This window comes from Halichoerus grypus, chromosome 3 (assembly GCF_964656455.1).
Source record: "Halichoerus grypus chromosome 3, mHalGry1.hap1.1, whole genome shotgun sequence".
Classification (NCBI taxonomy): Eukaryota; Metazoa; Chordata; class Mammalia; order Carnivora; family Phocidae; genus Halichoerus; species Halichoerus grypus.
Window position 1 is genome coordinate 173876666 of NC_135714.1, and position 22256 is coordinate 173898921.

The following is a 22256-nucleotide window of genomic DNA, read 5'->3' on the forward strand; positions in this document are numbered from 1 at the left end:
GGTCTTAGATTGAAGTCCGTTTCCTCTAATTTGATTGTTTTTTTTCAGGAGAATAAACGCTTTACAGTAGCCAGTATGCTAGCTCCCATAATGTGCTAATTATAGCAGGCTACGCAAAGGCTGATTATTGAAGCCTTGCACGTGGCATGTGAGTGGACAGATGACCAGGACCAGGGCGGACATACGGGGCTTTTCGTCCCAGCTCTTCTTAGTCACTGAAGGACCTGGCTCTCAGTTTCTCCATCACTGACCGAGACCATCAGCTCTGTCATGCTAAGTTCTAAAGCCCCATTAAAGTTCTGATTTAGCAAAAATTCTAACTCTAAATTGTTCTGTGTACTGAAACTTCATGTCTGAGGTAGGACAAATGGATGCCATCATAAGCGAAATGATCATAAAGCTGCTAGATTAACCCATATGCTCATAAGTCCCATTTGCCACACGTTCGGAACATCCGTTATCTTGTGCAATTTCTTCAGCAGTCCTCTGATTTGCAGAGGATGAGAAACTGAGGTCCAGCCCTGACAAGCGATCTGTTGGGTATCTTGTCACAGTCGAGTGAAGGGCTAAGACTAGTACCCGTGTTTCCTGTGTTCCAGGCTCTCCCTGAAACTGAGTTAGAATATCATTAAAAGTAAGAACTAGAAATCACTTACAAGAAGTTTATTTTAACTGATATGTCATTGTTTGACAGTTTTACAACTTCCATGAACAGAAATTTCATAAACCTAAAATGCCATTTATTTCTGATGCCTGAGTAGCCCTTTAAGTCCGCTCCTCACTGTCGGGGCCCCTCCAGCCATCTTGATGACACATGGGAGGCTCCGTCCTCCAGAGCTCATCCGGATGATCAGAGTTCGAATTCAGAATGTTGAGCTTTTTACTGTGTTCTGAACGTCAGTGTAAGTAAAATAGAAGGAACAGGTAACCACTGAAGAGTATGTCCCACACGATAGCCCTTCCGTCGATCAGATGTCCAAATCTTCATTCAGAGGAAAGGCTTCCATATTTCCCCCGTCCCTCTTTAGGGCCTACTCTCCTGTCCATTTATCCCCGGACTGGTTTCGCTGCTTGTTCAGAGCAGGAAAGGAGGGCTGACAGCAAGCCCCATGGCTCCCACGCCAAGCGGCTGGCTGAGCTCTGCGCTCTGGCACCCTTGTGGCCGGGTCATCTTCTAAGTGCATTTTACTGTGGTCTGTGTCTAGAAACAAAGTTTAAACAACTTTAAGATAAATTCCACTTTATCTTAATTGCTTTGACTTGAAGCTCATCAGCTAGAGAACTTGGTCTCCAGCCCGGAGAGCATGCGTTGTGGGAGTTGTCAGCCGCCAGACTTCGGCTGGTAGCAAAACGCCGCTTCCTGTGGCTCTTGACCGAGGTGGAGGTTTCTGAGAGAGGCTTGTACTTCGTTTTATGTCAGAGGTACCTTTCATTTCTTTTCTTTCTGAAGGACCGTATAATTGATGCTGGCCCCAAAGGAAATTATTCTCGCTTTATGAACCACAGTTGTAATCCAAACTGTGAAACACAAAAGTGGACAGTGAATGGAGATGTTCGAGTTGGACTTTTTGCTCTTTGTGATATTCCTGCAGGTAAAAAAGCTACTTGCTCCCCGTGCCCCTCTCTCTGGGCAGGACATCCTTCAAGGTTTGATGCTCAAGTATTTATTCAAGTAAGATAGGATTATATTTGAAACTGTTATCTGCCACTAAGAAGTGAAAATCCATGTCCTGCAAAAGGGAGTTTAGCAAGAGCCTTTCTGTCCGAGAGGATGTTACAGAATCCTGTGTGTCCGCGACCCTCCTGAATGACTCCTCCCAATGATTCCTGTCTGCCCAATATAACCAGATGTTTAAGCTTTTGTTTTCTTCTTTAAAGTATGAACATACTGTGTTAGCGTCAGCTGGTTTCTTGGTTTGTGTGGGGGGGTTTTTGTTTGTTTGTTTTTTAGTTGAAAGATCAGTCTGTTTCAAATTAGACACGAAAAGCTTCCGAAGGCCGTTATTGCTTCCATGTCTCCTCAGCCATCCAGCATCTTACCAGCAACACTTAGTTTCTTCTCTGCCAGGTTTTAGGGAAATGGGTGAGAAGAGAAGAGCTGTAGCTAAGAGAGAAACTGCATTCCCGGAACTCTGTTCAGGACCAGCCAGCAGCAAGCGTGGACCTCCCAGTCCGAATCCCTGGGTCTTTGGTGTAAATAGTAAATCCGCACTGTGAACTCCGTTCCGAGCATGCGCTAAAGCGTTAGTCACCGGAGATAGTGTGGCCGCCACTCTTCCATGGGCATACTGTTCATTCAGAAATTCCTGTAAATTAGCTTGAGAAAAGCAAGCTAAGCCAGAGCCCATTTCTCTCAAGCACAGATTTCAGATTCTTAGTCTCTTACATTGTGTCTGAGCACTTCAATGAGAAGGATATGACAGCTTTTATAGACTGTTTTTGCTGTAATCCTTGGTGGGTGGGGATGTGTCCCTCTGTTGTTTTTCCCCTGTCACTCTTCAGTGCAGAGCACGGCTGAGGGAAAAGCCTTCAGGTCAGAATTGTGTCTCTCTTTTCACTATGAGAGTGTGTGTGTGACGGCATGTCTGTTCCCCGAGACTTGAGGATGAGTAATTATTTCTCTCGCTTTAGGGATGGAGTTAACGTTTAATTACAACCTGGACTGTCTGGGCAACGGCAGAACTGAGTGCCACTGCGGCGCAGAGAACTGCAGCGGCTTCCTGGGCGTGCGGCCCAAGGTCAGTTGCGCGGGGAGCGAGCGCCCCAGGCCGGCGGGAAGTCAGGAGTGAGGCTGTTGAAGTCTGTGACCATCTCAGGAAAGGGCTGGCGAATGGGTCTCCGGTTTAGTTCACAACTGTCGCCTTAACCAGAGTGTAGACTCTGACTTTCCAGTGAAGCAGCTCTTAGTAAGATCTGTCAGGTTCTGAAGAGGTGTTTGCATTTCTGATTAAATCTGAAGTTATCAACATCCTTTTCAAAAACTTTTTTAAAATTCACACTATGCCAAAAACCACTGAATGAGCCACTTTAAGTGGTGAGTGCTGTGGTACATGAATTATATCTCAGGATCTTTGCAATTTAAAAAGCAAAGCACCGTATTCAAAAGTCAGAGAAAATGAAGCCTTATTTTTATTTTAGTTCTGTTATGGGATAAGTCCTCCTGCTGGTTTTTAGGTAATTGAACAAAAGAGTTTAAGGGAACTCAGATGAGCCTGAGGTTATGGGAGCTCCCTTTCTATGTAGAGCCTCACGCGCTGTGTTCATCCTTCTCCCTGCCAGTCGACGTGTGCGTCAACAGCCGAAGAAAAGGCCAAAAATGCTAAGTTAAAGCAGAAGAGGCGAAAAATCAAAGCAGAACCAAAGCAGATGCATGAAGACTACTGTTTTCAATGTGGAGATGGTGGAGAGCTGGTCATGTGTGACAAAAAAGACTGTCCCAAAGCATACCACCTCTTATGCCTTAACCTGACTCAGCCACCATATGGTAAGCGAGCCTTTCAGGACCCTTTCCCTGACTTGCGACTCTGCCAACGATGTGTCACCTAGAATGTACTTCACTCCCCTTAGTGGAGCCATGGAATGGATAATGTTGAACCGAAAGTATGCTAGTGAAAAATCTGTCTGCAAATATGGGATAGGTGCGGGCCAGGAGGATCGGTTTCTTGCTCCTTATTGCCGTGGGCGAGCCGTCGGCCCCTGTGGCATTGAGTTTGGGACGGAGCGCACGCCCACACTCAGTCGTCCACTGAGATGAGTGTGGCCGAGATGCGGAGCGCACGCCCACACTCAGTCGTCCACTGAGATGAGTGTGGCCGAGATGCGGAGTCATAGTCAGCTGAATTCGGTCTCCAGTCAGAGCAGATGGTGCGAACCTGGCTTCTTCGTGGGTAATCACGACGGGCACTAACGGGGCTCTTTTCCCTGTGCCCACCCCTCCGCAGGAAAGTGGGAGTGCCCGTGGCATCAGTGCGAGGAGTGCAGCGGTGCGGCCGTCTCCTTCTGCGAGTTCTGCCCACGCTCATTTTGTAGAGATCATGAAGCGGGCACTCTGGTCCCCTCTGCTCTGGAAGGCCGGCTCTGCTGCTCGGAGCACGACCCCAAGTCTCCTGTGTCGCCAGAATACTGGAGCAAGATCAAATGCAAACTGGAATCACAAGATCATGGAGAAGAACTGAAAGAATAAATGGGTGGTGATTTCTTTTTTTCTTTTTTTTATTGAGATGAAAAAAAGGAAAAGAAACAAGTGACTCGATGGCACGTTAGTGGGAGAAAGCTGCCGCCGTGCCGACCAGGGCCAGTGCGTGCGGGCAGAAGCGGTTGGCCGTGTCTGTTTTTCTGTTTTGTTGGGTTGGGGATTCTTTTGTGGCGGGCCAAATTCCCTTGGTCTTCTCTTGCCTTTTATCATGCTTCCATGCCCTTGCAGCGGGAAAAAGAGATGTCTTCGCTTTTAAAATAACGAAGAGAAAAAGAAATTTTGTTAATGAGATACATTTAAAGTCTAGGATGTGTTCCTTGGGTGTAAAAAGCAAAAGTAGCCCTGATTCCTTTATTTATTTTCATTTTTTAAAACTTTGGAGAAGTGTAGTTCAGATAGTCTATTCAGTGTACGTGTGCGTGTGTGTTTGAAGTAGCAGTTGGAGCAGGCCCTCTAGAAAAGGTTCTGGTGATCTTTATATACCTCTTTGCTGAGCAGTAGGTAGGCTCACTTCTCTTTCCCTTCCAAACACTTTCATAGTCTTAGAGAAGGGCTCCGTGGGAGTATTGAATCTGGCCTCTTGAAAACAAGATGCCTCAGCGGATTTTACCTCTGTGGTCTGAACCTAGCTGGGCTTTATGATGTGATACCTTTACTTAGAAAGGTATATAATGTGGTTTTTGGTTTTGGAGAAAAACAGAAATGGGTGCCCTCACTGAGTTTGAAATGTTCTCCATTGACAGGGGACATTTCTGATGAGGCGTGTTTATGTGGATGTGAATGCAGAGTTAGAATGGTCGTCCCTGTTGCTCTGACACGTGGACAAAGGCAGCTAAAGGGAGATGAAAGGCCCAGACCTGGAGTTGGATCATTCAGGCACCGTCCTCTGCGCAGTGTAACGGGGCCCCTACCCTAGTCTGACCTGGAGGGCATTATGGCCATTTCCTTCCCTGTCTCTGCTTCCCTCTCCAAATGAAACATTCCCACCCCCCACCCCCCCACCCCCCCACCCCCCCGGCCCAGCCGAGTTTCCTGGTGAAAATGACACAGGCAAATCAGAGTTGTATCTGAGTAGGTCTTTTTGGTTTAGTTCTTCTTTTGGGGGCGTGGAAGGGGTAGGGGTGTCCCCCGGTTATATGTAAATTTCTATTTAGTATTCTCTACTAATTAAAATCACCCCCACCGAGGAAGGGGAAGCGCTTCTACAGGGTATGTAAGAGCCACACAAACACACTTCATTTTAGGAAGCACTTAGGGAAGCTCCCAAGAAAGCAGTGTTAGCAAAAATGGTTGGGACGCTTGGATCTCATAGATGCAAGTGTATCAAGATGTCTGCCCACAAAATTCACTTGCATTTAATGCTTCGGAATATGTATATTCCAGTATTCCTTGTATGAAGTAAATAGTAATGTCAGGCATTGTTGTCACACTGTACTAAGTAGAAGTCTAGGGCTAGCTTGAATGAACGTTAACTTTCTCTGTGAATTTTGACTGCTTACAATTGCTGGTACCTGGTGGCATTTATTTTCCCTCAAGAAATACCTAGGAACCTTATGAAGGGAGGGAGGGTAGATGCTCGGCCACATTCCTTCCGTTGTGTTATGTGTGTTCCTTTTTTCTTATCAATTTAGAGTTCTTCTCTGGAAAAAAAAAAAAAAGGTCTTTTGTGCCTCTCTCTCTCTCTCTCTCTCTTTTTTTTAATGTAAATGTGCAATTGAACTGGATTTTCTCTTGTAAAAAAACATAAAACAACAAAAAAAAATCACACTACAATTCCTTTACTTAAGCTCCTAAACTGCCATTTGCCTGATTCCAGCAATTAATTCTGAGGTAACTTATTGAGCCTCCAGGAATTCTCTTGATTGGATATGATCCCAGGAGAAAGAGCAAGATGGAAAATGCTGTGCACGTTACGAATCAGATCGCTGCCGGTGACGTGCAGCACGGCGTGCCGGGACACTAAACTTTGTTCTTGAGCAGTTAGATAGCTGGATGTCCTTTTAAAAATAATTTAAGAAAATCTAGGTTTTATCATACTAAAACTTTATTTTATATATATATATATGTGTGTGTATATATATATGAGATAAATGTTTGCTTTTTTTAAACTTACTAACAGGAAGGATTTCCTTTAACATTCAAAATGTAACTCTCTCGCTGAAACCGTATCCCACATGAAATCTTACCTCCTTGCTTTGTTTTGGACTTAGTGCTGTTTAATACCTGATGACTTTTATATGGTAAGCCGGGTACGTGCTGGGTACCTACAGACACCTTAGGTTTCAGTATTTTTATGCAGCTTCTTCATCATGTCACATTTTGTTGGTGTTACAACAGCTCTGCTGAGATTTTTTAATCTTTTTGGGGGGTTGGGGGTACCTAATAGGATCGTTCCGCTATTGCAGAAATCAGGGTGAAAACAAAATAGCTAACCATAGCTCTGGAGTCTTCGTCCAGGAGTGCTCTTTAATGGTCGGGAAGTGGCTTGAGCCCCGCCAGGGCCAGGGCGCTCTCACAGCTGCGGGCTGTCACTGCCCACCTGCTCGGTGCAGGCTGCCGAAGCAGGAAGGGGGAGAGAGGGCCGTGCTTCCTGCGTGCAGGGCGCGCACGCACTGCGCTTGCCCGCGCCTCCCCAGCGAGCCGGTCAGAGGACGTGGGGCTCGCTCTTAGTCTGTGGTTGCTATTTGTTAGCTTGTAAATCTGTATGGTCAGAGCAAAAATGGTTGGGTTTTATTCTTGTCCCAAAATGAAATAACTTAAAGCATCATGGGATAATGGTGGGTTCTTTTTTTAGCCTCATGTTAATTCTTTGGAAGAAGAAGCGAATGTAAAATGTTTGATAATCAGCATAAAGCTTCAGAAATCAGATGGGTAACAACTACAGAGGAAATCCCGGGCGGCCTTCCGGGCATGCGCGGCGCAGGCGGGGGCTGGCGGCCCCTCATTCCTGGAAGGCCGGCCCGCCCGGAGGGATTCACTTCTTTAATAGCTAATCAGGGCTAGAGTCAGGAGGGAGGTGGGGTTTATTTTCATTTTTATTTTAACAAGTTCCTACTCTACCTTAATTCTTAAAAATGATCTGGCCTAAGCTATAGAATAGGCCGACTTTTAGAATCACTGAAACTGGGAGCTATCTGTGTGTTCAAGTCAGGAACAAATGTAAAAACTAAAATAATGATAATAATAGGGGGGTGGCGGCTCCCAGCTCCCTTCTGCCATTTCCACATAATACTTGGAAACATGCTTGTAAATAATGTTTTGGAATTCTGAGATAATCATGTAGAGGACTCTCAGAGTGGGCAGGCTGTTGGACAGGTTTCTCTCCCGGTTCATGAAGTAGTTTCCTTCCGGCCTCGTCGCACGGTTTGTGTTCCAGTCAGGGCCAGGGCCAGGGCCAGGGCCAGGGCGAGCGCTGCAGTCTGGACGGCAGAGAGCAGCCTACAGAGCCTGGTCTCTGGACGCCCCCCCCCCCCCCCGGGGTCCGTCAGCATTCACCTTGAAGTCAGGGCGCTGCGGGCTCCCAACAGGATAAGAAAACAGGTGGCCGCAGAGCCCTTAGGGCTTGGGAAGCTCACCCGGGAGGTACTTCTGGCAGCGCAGACTCGACTTCCCAAGTTGGCCAAGTTGCTGCAGACACAAAGTGATCATTTGGAACGATTTCCGTTGGCCTCGGGCCACTTACAGTTGGTCCCCGGTTGTCTGTAAACCAAGACTAGAACCCGCCTTCATTTTCAGCTAAGCTGGGGGAACAGATCTGATTAGACGGCTTTGCCATGTATTAACGAAGATTGAAAAGTTGGAAATGTGTATATACTGAAATCTACCAACTTTTCCCCGGGGCGGGGTACAGGGAGAAAAGGGGGTTAGAACAGGGTGAGGGAGGGGGAATGATGTTTACCACAGGTACGAAGTAGTCACTTTAACACTGAGACCTCTGCCTCATTGAATTCAGGTTTTTTAAGTACTTGAAACTCTTCAGATTCCCCTTATTTTACAGTTACTTTTAAACTTGTGAAGTAGAAAGCATTGTTTTGTATACTGTTTTGAAAACAACCTAGTCTCTTGTCCTCTTCAACTTGGATTAAAGGCAAAGTTCTGCAAATGGGAGAGAGTGTCCACAGCAGATAGCTCAGATTTCATGTACACATTCGGGAAGAGACTCTTGCATGAAATACCAGCAGCCTTTTTATGAGTATTTCCCACGTGTGTTCTTTATTTTGTCATTTTGTCAACCCTATCCCCATGCACCTCTTCTTTCCTTTTAATATATATGCCTGTGTAGGGAAAAAACAAAAATTTGCACTTACATTACACTCCTGAAACGCAGGGTGTAATCTGTGTGTTTCAAAAACCGTTTCCGTTCTTTTCTCCGTCAGTCCATTGCTTAAGTGACAAGTTCAGATGTGTGTGTGGGGGGCGGGGAGCGGCCTGCCCTTCTGTAGCCTGTGAAAGTCAGTTATGCATTAAGAAAAAGGGAAAAGATGAACAGTTGCCAAAGTCATTTATTCGGTCCTTAGTTTTCTTATGTGACCTTCCGCATCTGCGAATTGGCAAGCGAGCCCCCTCGGGTGCCGGCCACAGACCTGCGACATGTGCACGAGGCGCGGTGTCCATCAGATCACCGGGCCGAGGTATGTATGAGGTATTCTTGTCAGGTTAGGAGTGGACTGGATACAATTTACTTTTTTACTCTGTTGTCATTAATATTGCTCTTTTTTCTCATTTGTGCTGTCACATACCCTCTGTTAAAAAGAAAATCACATTGCCTCCGATGACCAAGATGCTAAATGATGATTACAGCCGGCTAATAAGATCCTTTTTCTATACAAGGGTGTGTGCACAATTGGAATTGATATGAGAAATTCATTTGTAACCACTTGTGATATTGCACAACAAACACAGATACCTACAGATTGTTTTCTTTTTCTTGTGATCTTTATCTATGATAATGACCTTTGTAGATTGGTTATTTCTGTACTTTGTTTATCTGTAATAAACTTTGTAGATCCTGTGAAATGTTATTTTGCCTAAATCACTCGAGACTTGAGTCTTTAATAACAAAGCATCAATATTCACTAAAGTCAATCTCTTTTGAGTTTCTGTGACTTGGCTAGAAGCTCTTGACACTAAGGGATTAGTGTTCATTTTCCCTGGGGGGTGTTCCACTAGGGCATTACTGTATAATGACTTGATGTTGCCACATAGACTTCAAGATATATGATATTTTGGGGATTTTGTTGATTGGCCTATGTTTTACTGCATAGTGTGAAACGTGTAAAGCTTGGTTAACCTGTATATAGATAGCTTATTGTTGACTAGTTATAGTGTATTTAGGATTGCCTGTAATTTTAAGCTTCTTACTACTGTGTGTGCTGGTAGGAACATAAATTTTTGTACATTATATTTACTGAGATGTTGCCTTTTTTTATTTTACAAATACTTTGGGATTCAAATGTGTTTTTTGCTTCCGTGAGGATTAATTTGGAAAGGTTCTTAATGACATTCCACTGACTTCAGATTTTGCTTGAGATTGACTTCAATAAATTGTCCTGTATGTTCCAAATTAAACTGTGGACTTGTTCATTGCCTGTAGTTTCTGGCCACAACTGCTGGCCTAGAGGCCCTAACGGGAGGGAGGGCACCGGCTGCCGGGCCGGAGGACCCGAGACGTGCCCCCCACCGCCGCCCCGCCCCCGGCCGCTGAGGCCTGCGGCACAGCGAGGTCCTCCGAAATGCTGCCATGCCGCACACAGACGTGGGGTTTGGCGGTGGTGTCCCAGAGGGAAGGCCCTTGGAGAATGCCGCTGCTCGCTCGGTGTGGTAGGAGACTGTGGAGCGAAGGGCGGGAGGGGGAGATGTGCGTCACTTTCATCCCGGGCGCCAGCTCGGGGTCGGCGGCCCCTGGAATGGCACTGCTTGCCAGCTGGGCCGCGCGCAGCCGCGCCTCCCGCTTCCCCGCGTCCCGGATCGCCGACCCGCCCGTCGGGTGCAGTTCCCCCGGCACCCGCCAGCCCGCGCCCCGAGCCGCCGAGGCCCGCCCCCGGGGACAGCCCTCCCGGGGGCGGGCCCGCGTCCCGCCGCTGCCACGTCAGCGCAGCGTCTGTCCGCGGCGGACGGCAGGATGGGGAAGGCGGCGGCGGCGGCCCTCGGCGCCGAGCTGGGCGTGCGGCTCGCCCTGTTCGCGGCCTTTCTGTAAGCGGCCTGCGGCCCGGGGCCCGCGGCCGGCGCCTTCTCGCACCGACCGGCCGGAGCGGCGCGCGGGCGGGCTGTCCACGCGAAGGAGGCGGGCGGCCGGGCAGCCCCCGCCGGCCCGGGAAGCTAACGCACGTGCTCTGCACATTTGTGTTTCCCCTCCAGGGTAACGGAGCTCCTTCCTCCCTTCCAGAGGCGGATCCAACCCGAGGAGATGTGGCTGTACCGGAATCCGTATGTGGAAGCAGAGTATTTCCCTACCAAGCCCATGTTTGTGCGTGGAGAACCAGCCTTCCTTCCGCCCCTTGATACTTAGGACTGAGCTTGATGCTAGGGCGCAGGTGGGCCTTCCGGCTCCGGCGTGATCTTTGTGGGGGACTGCTTGCTCCCTTCGATCAGGTGCTCGCCATTTTGTTTCCTTACGATTAAGATCCAAATTTAGAGGGGCAAGGTGGCAGCGTGGGCTCCAGAGACAGGTTCCGTGAGCTCTGCTCCTTAGGATGGCCTGAGGCAACCTGGCCCTTGGAGTAACGGCCGATGGCGGTGGCGTTTGCTGGTGGAGCTGCCCTGTGCCCAACTACCCCGCAGACACTGCCGCTGCTCATATTGACAGGGACCCGTTAGGTCTGACCTGTGACTTCCGCTGTCGCCTCCCATCCCTCTTCCCTGTAGGCGCTACTTGAACCACTAGCCGCGTGGTTTTACCGGGGCTGGGTTTGGGTTTTTTAACCTCTGCCATCTTCTGGTTCAGGTCATTGCATTTCTGTCCCCACTGTCTCTGATCCTCCTGGCCAGATGTCTCAAGAAGGCAGGTGCGACCGACAGCAAACAAGCCTGCCTGGGTAAGAACGAGCCCTCTCTGGCTGGGCTGGTCTCTAGCTCCTCGGTGCTGGCATCTCGGCCACTGGAGGTGTGACCTCTGCATGTGGAGGCCACTGAGTTGTGCATTCCTCAAGGCGTCCTATCTCCCCTGTACCCGTGTTGTCACCCGTGAGAAGACTGGCACTCTGAGAACATCGTTAACCTCCGAGGCGAACGATGCGCTGGATGATTTGTACCCCAGCCTAGTGTCCAGCCTAGTACGGAAGCTCTCTCTGTACTCCACCACGTTCAAGACTAGAATGATTTTTCTGCTCCGCTCCGGCTGGAGCCTGCCCGTTCCGGTCTCAGAAAGACCCTGGCTGCTCTCTTGATGGCACCGTGACCGCGCAGGTCCTCCTAGGCAGAAAGCACTAACAGGAAGTTTCTTTGCGTTCCAGCTGCCAGCCTTGCCCTGGCTCTGAATGGTGTCTTTACCAACACAATAAAACTGATAGTGGGCAGGTAAGTGACCAGAGTCCGCACCCCGGAGCCTGCCTCGCCCCAGTCCGCAGGAGATGGTTAACGGCACCCTGTCCTCTATCCTCAGTCTGACCTTGCTCTTCTCACCTAACATGGCCTCCCTCCCCTACAGCTGTCCTGCGGGTGACACTTGGGCTCTTTGCTGCCCTGAACAGCGGTTCCCACGGACCAGCACAGCGGGGTCCGTGTCCTCTGGCACCCCCTGAAGCTGCAGGGTGGCTTGCTCTTTGCCCTAAAAAGTCATCGTGTGTTGGACTGCCCCCCCCCTTTAAATGTGGACCCTGGAAATCATGTTTTTCTTTTAATGGTGACTATCCTAATCCAGTTTCATTATTTTGCCTGGGACACTAAATCTGCCCAGCTGTGAACAGGATTACAGTATCTGATATAACCAAAAAATAATTTCTGGAGTTGTTAAGTGATCTGTGTTGAGACCATGTTTATTTTTTCAGGCCACGCCCAGACTTCTTCTACCGCTGCTTCCCCGATGGGCAAGCCCAGTCCGACTTGAAGTGCACAGGGGAGAAGGACGTGGTGAATGAGGGCCGCAAGAGCTTCCCTAGTGGACATTCTTCCTGTATGAATACCACAGGGACTCAGCATCTGGGCCTTTTTGGGGTCACTGAATTTAGCTTAGGCAGCTTATGAGGATGGGGCCATCTCTCTACTCTTGTTCTTGTATCTAAAAACTAGAGAATCCCCTCCTTCTTTAATAACACCAAGATTTCACAAGCCTGAGCCTCAAGTATTAGGGTAAATATTCGAGGACAGAGGAAGTAGTTTACCTTCATGAGATTTGAACATTTTATGAATCTTGTATTATTTGTCTAGATCCTGCAATCTGGTACTAGTTAGAAAAATATTAACTAACTTTTATTGCAGGTGCTTTGGAAAGCATTTTTTTATTCTTATCTCTTTTGGTACCATAATAGCCCAAAGAGGTTGATACTATTATTTTTATGATTCCTATTTATACATCAGGAAACTAAGGCATCAAGAAGTAACCTGCGCAAAGTCTTATTGCCAGTATTCCAAACACTGTTCCTAAGGGTCAGTATTATTACCTATGGGACACACAGTAAAGTCCTTCATTTTTCCTTTTGTGTCCTCCTCGTCAATGTTATCTACACCACAAGTGTACCAAAAAAGGATAAAACATGTTCATGCCCCCAGCCACCTATTTGCAGATGAGCGAGGGAGCTTCCTTTGAAAGACGTAATACTTACAGGTTTTCCCTCTTCTAGTTGCATTTGCTGGTCTGGCCTTCGCTTCCTTCTACCTGGCAGGGAAGTTACATTGCTTCACACCACAAGGCCGTGGGAAGTCTTGGAGGTTCTGTGCCTTTCTGTCACCTCTCCTCCTTGCATCTGTGATCGCGCTGTCCCGCACCTGTGACTATAAGCATCACTGGCAAGGTAATAAGCAAGGTGTTCCTGCCATGCAAGTCTGCATGTTCCACCTGCCACTGTATCCCTAGCATTTGGCACAGAGGAGATGCTGACTGTATCTGTTAAATGAATAAACAAATGAGTCTGGGATAGTCTGGGTTTCTGAACCAAGAGTATGTATAGCTGTGTGGAAGATGAGAAAGCAGTTTCCTTTTAAAGAGATTACCAAGGAGAACTGTCCCAATTTTTCCATTATTTTGAAGCATCCTAAGTTCAGAATAAACTCTCTAAGAATTTTTTTTCTCTAAGAAATTTTTTACAAAGATCAATTTACTTACTGTCTTTAAAAATCAAGTTTGTAAAAAAAAAAAATCAAGCTCATTCTCAAGAGATTTTTGTTCAGAAACCAAAATTCAAGAAAACATAAAATTGTAGTTAAACCAAAGAAATTTAAGTTGAATGATACAGTAAAACATCCAAATTACAGAGTATCTTCACGGAAAACCCGTAATTCAAAAAAAGCTGATAGTATTGCCCAGAAGTCCTTAGGAGCCCTGTTTTTAAGAATAAGCTAATTTTTTGCAAAGAAGGGCAACTCCTGAACAGTTTATTGCTTTCTCTAGAACTCTTTACATGGTGAAAAAGGGGTTAATAGCAGTAAGTGAAACTTTGTTATCTTGAATTTTTAAAAAATTCACTCTAGTGGGAGGTGGGTGGGGGAATGGGGTAATTGGGTGATGGGCATTAAAGAGGGCACGTGATGTGATGAGCACTGGGTGTTACATGCAACTGATGAGTAAGTGAACTCTACCTCTGAAACTAATGATGTACTATATGTTGCCTAGTTGAATTAAAAAAAAATTCAATCTAGCGTATCCTCGGAAAAAGGCTTATATTTACTTAAAGATGTGGGTTTTTCTTTTTTTTTTTTTTTTTTTTTTAATTTTTTATTTATTTGCGAGAGAGAGAATGAAAGACAGAGAGCATGAGAGGGAGGAGGGTCAGAGGGAGAAGCAGACTCCCCGCTGAGCAGGGAGCCCGATGCGGGACTCGATCCCGGGACTCCAGGATCATGACCTGAGCCGAAGGCAGTTGCTTAACCAACTGAGCCACCCAGGCGCCCCAAGATGTGGGTTTTTCTTAAACTTTATTTGAGAGAGAGAGAGTGGGCACGAGTGGGGGAGAGGCACAAAGGCAGAGGGAGAAAGCAGGCTCCCCGCTGAGCAAGGAGCCCGATGCGGGGGGTGTCCCTGGAGCCTGGGATCATGACCTCAGCCACCCAGGCGCCCCCAAAGATGTGTTTTAACTTGTTTAGGAAAGAACCTGATGATAATCCTTTTAACTATATGATAAATGTGAAATTGAGGTTTTTTGCACCCAAACAAGTAGAGTAACCTGGAGGGCCAAGTTCTCTATAGAGGCGTCCCCCATTGTACTGCACTTCACAGAGAGCTGTGTCTCTTGCCAGTGGAAGGTTCTAGCAACCCTACGCTAAGCAGGTCTGTCGGCACCATTTTTCCAACAGCATTTGCTCACCTGTCTCCGTCATACTTTGGTAACTCTTGCAGTGTTTTAAACCTTTTCATTATATTTGTTACGGTGATCTGTGATCAGTGATTATGACTTGCCGAAAGCTCAGATGATGGTTAGCATTTTTTAGCAATAAAGTATTTTTAAATTAAGGTATATACTTTTTTTTAGATCTAGTGCTATTGTACACTTTAATAGACTACAGGATAGTGTTAGCATAACTTTTATATGCACTGGGAAAGCGAAAAATTCATGTGACTTACTTTATTGAGATACTCGCTTTATTGGCAGTGATCTGGAATCGAACCCTCAATATCGGTATGCCAGTACTGTGTGGTGTTTTAACATGATTTGAGAGTCCAGTGATTAAGAAAAGACCTTATCTCCTCTCTTTTAGATGTACTGGTTGGAGCCATGATTGGCCTGACATTGGCCTATGTCTGCTACAGGCAGTATTATCCTCCTCTGACGGATGCAGAATGCCATAAACCATTTCAGGACAGCCTTGCACTGCCCATGGCACAGAAGCCTGGTGACCCTTATCATTTTAGTATTTAGAAACTAGAACTACCTCAGTGGAGATGAGGTGAATCAGCCCCTCTTAACTGCGCAAGACAAGAAAGTCTGACCTTTTTACTCTTAAGAGATACAGGTGAGCACTTCATTCTGTCTCCAGTTTTGCTCACATGGATTTGTCATGAGTCAGGGTTCAGGGTTCTTTTTCACAACTCTGTGCCACACATTCTGATAAAGAAATCTTCCGGTAGTCCACCAGATTGGTATCCCAAGATCTACAGCATTTTACATTTAATTTAAATGTCATTCTTGAAGGATCTTTCACAAAGAAACCTTTACATATCCTAGAACCCCTAGAACCCAGAGTTAAATTTCTATTTTCCATAGCTCAAAATCTTAAAACCCAGGGCATGACCAACTAAATTATTTTGGTTCTGTTCACTTTCTCTGGTGACGATTCCATCAAGCCTTAAATAGGAAAATGTCCAGTTGTGGCTTCTTTAACCGCGTTATACATGTATCTTATTTGAATCTAGCCAGATACTGCTGTCCATTTTGAATCCTGTGGGCATAATTTATTGAATCACTAAATAAACAATTTTTACAAATGGTAAGGACAAATGAAGTGGAAATCATCACTTGCTAGTATTGAAACCACACTCCTGAACTGTGTTCACGAGCTGCTTTCCCTCCATGCATGACTGAAGATCTGCCCAAATGCATCATCAACTCTGCAACTGGCTAAGACAGGAAAGAAAAATTACACATGTTCTCTGGAGGACAAATGAACTTTTTCTGTCTCTTCTTCATAATGGGATATAAGGGACAATTTACAGGACATCATCAGAACTGATGCTATAGGACCTACTCTTTGCGATCATACTTTAAATATGACCTTGTCTTATGTGTTTCTTTCTATATTTTCAATGTATCTTTTTCCTTCAATAAATGTGACAGTCAAAAATGGTGAACATGGGTGTTTTTGGTACATAGAGTACCGTTCGAGAGCTGGAACATTTCCAAAGTAAAACACTGGCTTCCCCATCTGACATAAGTGATCTAACTAGCTGTAGTGGAGGCTGATTACCTGTAAATATTGAAGAACAGTCTCAATATTGACTTTGTAATTGCCATGCTTTAAATTCTGAACTACATCTGCCTATGATAATGAAAACACCAGTCAAGGGAAAAGAACTTAAATATTAGTTCTTTGCCCCAAACATAAAGGGGAAGAAAATGGTTATTGTATTATTTTTCTCTATTATGGATCGAACCAGGTAAAAGTAGGCAACTGGTCAATATGGTTTTATTTCAGTATTTCGTAAACTTTTAAATAGAATCATGTAAAAAACAAACATTTCAAAAAGTGCAAAATATCAGAAAGCTAATCAGTGCTATTGATCTTTCCATGCAATCTCTTGCTGAGCTAAGCAATACAAATTCTGTAACACGGAATATGTATAAAATGATACTCTACAGAGTTTAAAAATAGGCTTGGTCAAGAGATTGCACATGATACAACTGAAGTAGTGCAAATAATATCCAACTAAGAATTTAAATCAAACTTACTATCCTGTGTACTATACAACCATGATACCATAGGCGGAGAGACAAGATATAAAGCTCCTTTACAGCTGCCTGCCCCTCACCATCAGAAAACATTTCTTAGTACCAACAGTGGTTTATCTAGGTATCCAGGGTTATGCTGTTCATCTTTGGTTACAGGGACTCATTCTTGCTTGTCCTTTGGTTTACTCTTAAATAGTATCTATTCTAATATGAAGAATAAATTTAAATTTGAAGACAACAACTTGACAAAAGTTTCCCCTTTAAAATATAATTGAATGCTACTTAATTCTCAGTAACCCTTACTTCAAACTCAGTTTATATAGTAAAGAATATAAAAGTATTCCATGTATCTGACACTTCTTAGTGGCTTAGCATTAGTCCATAAGCAGATGGACAAGTAAAGGCCAGGCCTGGGTCCTGCACCCCAGCCTTACCGCTGCCATCTCTAGGGTGACGGTGATTAACCTTCCCTTTCCTTTTCTCTCTGGAAAGGGACAGAGACCACTGCTGTCAAAGGGATGGCTTAAGTGAATGTTAAATGCCAACGCACTGGATACCATGATATATTTGCAAATCATTTTTTATAAAAAACGAAACACAGCTTGCCTGCCTCTGCCACTCTATAAACAGGCCTATGGGAGTCGGAGTGGAGGGTAAAGGACTATCACAAAGAGAACTGCAAAGTCAGTGACAAACTCTGACCAATGAGAAAGAAAATACAGCGCAGTGGTGAGCAGATGCCCTGGAAAAAATCAATCTATATGCACCCGTCTTTAAGGTACACCTCACTTTGCATGTTCTGACGTGGACTCCGCACTGGCTGTTCCTCCGCTCCTACAGGCATAGGTTTTTCTTTCAGAATAGGAAGCCTTTCCCCCAGCCAAAGCCACCTGCCCAGCCAACACGGCCTGTGCCATGGGGCTGTTAAATAAGCTTTCTGGATTACGGGTACCTAAGCAGGCAATGGTGTTTACAAAATGTTTTCAAAGAGGACACACAATACTGCCTTCACCCAAGTGGGTATGGTGGTTGACTCACACAAATTCTATTTCACCTTAAATGTACTACTGAAAGATTTTATTCATAACCAAAGCAGCCGGTCAAGGCTGTGTGATTTCAGGTTTGCCAGCCTTTATAACTTTGCCCTCAAGAACAGAAGCTACTATCAACTAAGTCAGATTTCATCGAGAGTCTCCCCATTTGAGCATGATACGAAAGGACAGGTCTAGGATATATAATATCTTTGCTTTATAAAGATGCACCTAATGTGAACTAAACTATCCACTGTAAACTCTGAAAGCAGCTCAAACAGCTCGGAAAACAATGAATAGCATCAGTGATTCCTTGCCATCAACTGTCAGCTGTAGAGAGTAAACAATACTCTCTGTAAGCTACATTTCAGTCCCTCACACAGGACTTGTAGGAAAGAAAAGCTGGCTCAAAGGAAGGTGCCCAACAATCTTTTTCACACCCACTTAGCCTTCAAATACAGAGAACACCAATGAGAGATGAGTGTACCCCAAAACGCCTTCTGAATCTCCGGAGCCTGCTCCAAACTAGAACATTTTCTAAAGATAAGCAATAATTTCCTAGAAAAATTTCTACCAAGCCAAAATAAACTCAAAACAGACTTTATACTATCTCAAGTAATAAGCAATAAAGGATGGCACCTATCATCCGGAATTAAAGATGCAAACAACCCCCACTATGAAGAGTGGCGAGTGCTTCTATAAAGCCAGTGGTAAAAAGTAACAGGGTCTTCCCTTTGTTTTTTCACTCACTTCCGAGATAACAAGATTATCTTCCAAAGACCCCGGTGGTAAGTAAGTGGCAGGCAACATGCAGGAAATGATGCAGCTGAGGAGAGGGAAACTGCAGCAACAAGCAGGTGCATTTTCTGGGGGAGGATCCTTCAGTGTCCGTCTAGGGAAGAGTGGAACAGAGGTCACGATGCAGTCACAACTGGAAGGCAACCAGCCAGAATGCCGGAGTCTAATGCAAGAACTTTCTAGTTACACATCTAAAAGGTGGAGGAGAGGTGCCCGGGTGGCTCAGCCATTAAGCGTCCGCCTTTGGCTCCGGTCATGATCCCAGGGTCCTGGGATCAAGCCCCACATCGGGCTCCCTGCTCTGTGGGGAGTCTGCTTCTCCTTCTCCCCGACTTGTGCTCGCTAGCTCTCTCTCTGTATCTCTCCAATAAAGAAATAAAATCTTCAAAATAAAAAAAATTAAAAAATAAATAAAAGGCAGAGGAATTTAAATCTCAGGATGGGCTGTTCGTCATTAAGATCGTTGCTGGTGCCAATAGTAACTCTTAGATGATCAGAACTATTTAGATTCTGAGTTCAGATCCTAAAAAATGACAGGTGCTACTGGACCAAGTCACTTGCAAAAACACACACACACTAACTTTCTCTAAATGGGCTACTGCACTTTTCCCTCAGCAATTTTAACCAGAGTCCCTCTAAAAATAATAACCTAGATCTTGGTGACAGGCAACAGAAAAGTATATTTATAATAGAGCTCAAGGCTACACTGTTCCTCATAACATGTTAATATGTAGGAAATATGCTGCATATGTGACATTTAAAAACTTACATTAAGCAGCCATACATGATTCATTTTTACTGTAAAGGCTGATCAAGGAAGATGCCCTGGGTTTGGTAGATTTCTTTGAGGACCAGCAATACTGTATCTTCAGACTCCCTATAAAGAGAAAAACTTAGGTTGTAAAAAGAAGAAACTAACTTTTATACTAGAGGTTTTATATATACTATATCTCATGTAATCTACACAACCACCTTCAAGTTCATTTTTGCAAAAGTTCATTTTACAGTGGACTATAACTCAGCCATAAAGAATAATGAAATCTTGCCATTTGCCACAATATGGATGGACCTAGAGGATGCTAAGTGAAGTAAGAGACAAATACCATATGATTTCACTTATATGTGGAATCTAAAAAACAAAACAAATGAACAAAAACCAGACCCGTATATACAGAGAACAAACGTGGTTGCCAGAAGGGAGAGGGGTGAGGGGATGGGTGAAATAAGTGAGGGGGTTAAGAGGTACGAACTTCCAGTTATAAAATAAATAAGTCATGGAGATTAAAAGTACAGCACAGGGAATACAGTCAGTAATATTGTAATAATGTATGGTGACTACACTTATCATGGTGAGCACTGAGTAATGAAAGAACTGTCAATTCACTATGCAGTGATTCACCTGAAACTAATATAACATTGTATGTCAACTACAATTTAAAAAAAAAAGTCTAACATTATGTCTGGTAATACAAAAAAACTAGTAGGAAATGACCAACCAAGAACTGTTCCCTTTCCACAGAGCTCATTCTTGGAACAATATGGAAGAGCCATCCAGTTGGTCACCTTAATTTTTTAAATGTTATTCACCTTTTTAAAAAGATAATACAATCATATGGTTCAAAATTCAAGATATGAAAGAGTGTAATAATGAAGTTTCCCTTCCACCTCTGTTTCTTAACCACCAGTTCCCATCTTCTGACAATCAATGTTATCAACTTCTCATGCATCTTCCAGATATTATTCTGTGTGTGCCCAAGCAATTACTTACATCCAGTTCATAAAGAAATTTGATTATAAAAAAAACAACATCATGAAGGACTGCCTTAAGGACATATAGCTCGAACATTTCTCTAAATCCATGGTTTAACATTTTTTGAATCATGTATCTGCTTGAGAATCTAATGAAACCAATGGATTTCTCCCCAGAAAAGATTATATATATATATTATAATAAAATATATTTTTAAAATACTTTAGCACATGAGGAACGTAATTTAAATATATATATAAATATTATAAATAAAATTTCATTGGATTCATATGCTTTTTCTATCCCCTAAAAACCCCATACAGACTTAAGGTTAAGAAATTCCTCCTATGCCAGTGAAGGGGCATCAGCTAAACCAGATGTTAAAATGGTGTGATCCTAGTGCATAAATAAATGGATCAACAGAAAAGAAGAGGAAGTTCAGAAATAGTCCTAAATCTATATAGAAATTTAATAAAGTGAGACTCTCAAACCAGACTCATATACAGAGAACAAACGGTGTTGTGACAAATGGATAGCCATCTGGAAAATGACCTGAACCAATCTATACCTGTTACTAGAATAAATCCAAAGTGAATCAAACATTCACATGTAAAAATGAAACCATAAAATATCAGAATAAACTGTGGTAAGGAATTCTTCGGAGGATAAGGAAGATGTAAGTATGACACATATTCTAGAAACCAGAAAGGAAAAATCAACAAATATGAATCAATCTTTTCTACTTAGCAAAAACCAATGTTTGCAATGTCAAAGACAAACTGGGGAAAAGGCATTTGCAACTCATCACAGACAATCAACAACAACAAAAAACATTTCAATATAAAAGAGAATAAAGAATATAAATAACTCCCAGAAAAGGAAATAAAAATGGTCCTTAAATATATGTCAAGATGCTCAATCTTACTCATAACTGGAGGAATGCAATTTTTTTTTTTTAAATAAAAGGCAAAAGATTGATCTGAAGAGAAAAAGGAGCATACGAGGAATGTAATTTAAAAACTATAGCGTGGGGCACCTGGGAGGCTCAGTCAGCTGGGCATCTGCTTTCAGCTCAGGTCATGATCTAGGGTCCTGGGATCGAGCCCCACATTGGGCTCCCTGCTTGGCAGGTTGCCTGCTTCTCCCTCTCCCTCTTCTCCTTCCCCCTGCTCACGTGTTCATGTGATCTCTCATGAATAAATAAGCAAAACTAAAAAAAAAAAACTACAGCATGCAAAATACATACACTGAAAACTACAAAACATTGCTGAGGGAAATTAAAGACCAAAATACACTTAGAGATACTGTGTTTGTGGCTCAGAAGACTCTATTATTCAGATGTCAATTCTCCCCAAATTGATCTATAGATAAAATATTTGCGATCACAATCAAAATCTCAGAAAGCTTTTTGGATGACATTAACAAGCTCAATCTAAAACGTGGAAATGCAAAGAACCGACAATAGCTAAAATAATTTTAAAGAAGAATAAAGTTGGATGACTCACAATACCTGATTTCAAGACTTATTCTGAAGCTACAGTAATCAAGACTGTTTTACTGGCATAAAGACAAATCGCCCAATGGAACAAAATAGACCCAAGGCAATTCAATGATTTCTCCATCTGAATAAACTTCTCAACAAATGTTGCTACAACAACTAGAGAGCCACATGCAAACCAATGAACTTCAATCCTTACCTCACACCATATTAAAAAATTAACCAAAATGGATCACAGACCTAAATATAAAAGCTAAAATGATATAATTTCTAGAATACAGGTAATATTTTAATAGCTTTGGGCTTGGCAAAGATATCTTAAATATGTTAAAAAGGCACAAATGTCAATAAATTGGACTACATCAAAGTCAAAAACTTTTGCTCTTCAAAACATTCTGCTGGAAAAATGAAAAACCACATTTTGAGGAAAAAACATGTATCTGAAAAG

The 22256-nt window shown here is 43.9% G+C and overlaps 3 protein-coding genes across 12 annotated transcripts in view; 2 read left to right on the plus strand and 1 right to left on the minus strand.

Annotated features, from left to right (window-relative positions):
• NSD3 (nuclear receptor binding SET domain protein 3) overlaps positions 1-9763 on the plus strand; it is a 120239-nt gene extending 110476 nt beyond the window's left edge. For all 4 annotated transcript variants that reach the window (XM_036109871.2, XM_036109874.2, XM_036109873.2 and 1 more), the window contains exons 21-24: positions 1451-1592; positions 2632-2738; positions 3280-3484; positions 3942-9763. In XM_036109871.2, the coding sequence (XP_035965764.2) occupies positions 1451-1592; positions 2632-2738; positions 3280-3484; positions 3942-4183 (696 nt within the window). In that variant the 3' untranslated portion in view covers positions 4184-9763. The remainder of the gene's footprint in view (positions 1-1450; positions 1593-2631; positions 2739-3279; positions 3485-3941) is intronic.
• The window catches only part of DDHD2 (DDHD domain containing 2), a 46721-nt gene continuing 25113 nt past the window's right edge, over positions 649-22256 (minus strand). The window contains exons 17-18 of one of the 3 annotated variants that reach the window (XR_013446628.1): positions 12955-13235; positions 649-4444 (exon numbers count right to left, since the gene is read on the minus strand). Coding sequence is in view for 2 of the 3 variants with exons in the window: in XM_036109903.2 (XP_035965796.1) it covers positions 19356-19437 (82 nt within the window). In the remaining variant the exon portion in view is untranslated. Of the gene's footprint in view, positions 4445-12150; positions 13236-16451; positions 18655-19329; positions 19438-22256 lie in introns of those variants that run through there. The other 2 variants (XM_036109903.2, XM_036109902.2) reach the window with 2 other exon arrangements.
• On the plus strand, positions 10284-16133 carry PLPP5 (phospholipid phosphatase 5). Of its 5 annotated transcripts, XM_036109953.2 has the most exons (7): positions 10284-10387; positions 10553-10661; positions 11139-11229; positions 11647-11710; positions 12181-12305; positions 12973-13143; positions 15044-16133. In XM_036109953.2, the coding sequence occupies exons 1-7, from the start codon at positions 10317-10319 to the stop codon at positions 15202-15204; spliced, it is 792 nt and encodes a 263-aa protein (XP_035965846.1). In that variant the 5' UTR covers positions 10284-10316; the 3' UTR covers positions 15205-16133. The 5 variants fall into 5 exon arrangements, with proteins under 5 accessions (XP_035965846.1, XP_035965848.1, XP_035965851.1 ...); XM_036109955.2 differs by lacking the exon at positions 11647-11710 and having other exon boundaries at positions 10320-10387; positions 10553-10621; XM_036109954.2 differs by lacking the exon at positions 10284-10387 and having other exon boundaries at positions 10587-10786.

What these genes read in the sequence shown, in the direction of transcription:
- PLPP5 (XM_036109953.2), top strand. Translation starts at nt 10,317, where the DNA reads ATGGGGAAGGCGGCGGCGGCGGCCCTCGGCGCCGAGCTGGGCGTGCGG. An exon ending in TCCCTACCAAGCCCATGTTT is followed by an intron (nt 10,662 to 11,138) that starts GTGCGTGGAGAA and finishes CTTCTGGTTCAG; the next exon opens with GTCATTGCATTTCTGTCCCC. An exon ending in CCCTAGTGGACATTCTTCCT is followed by an intron (nt 12,306 to 12,972) that starts GTATGAATACCA and finishes TCCCTCTTCTAG; the next exon opens with TTGCATTTGCTGGTCTGGCC.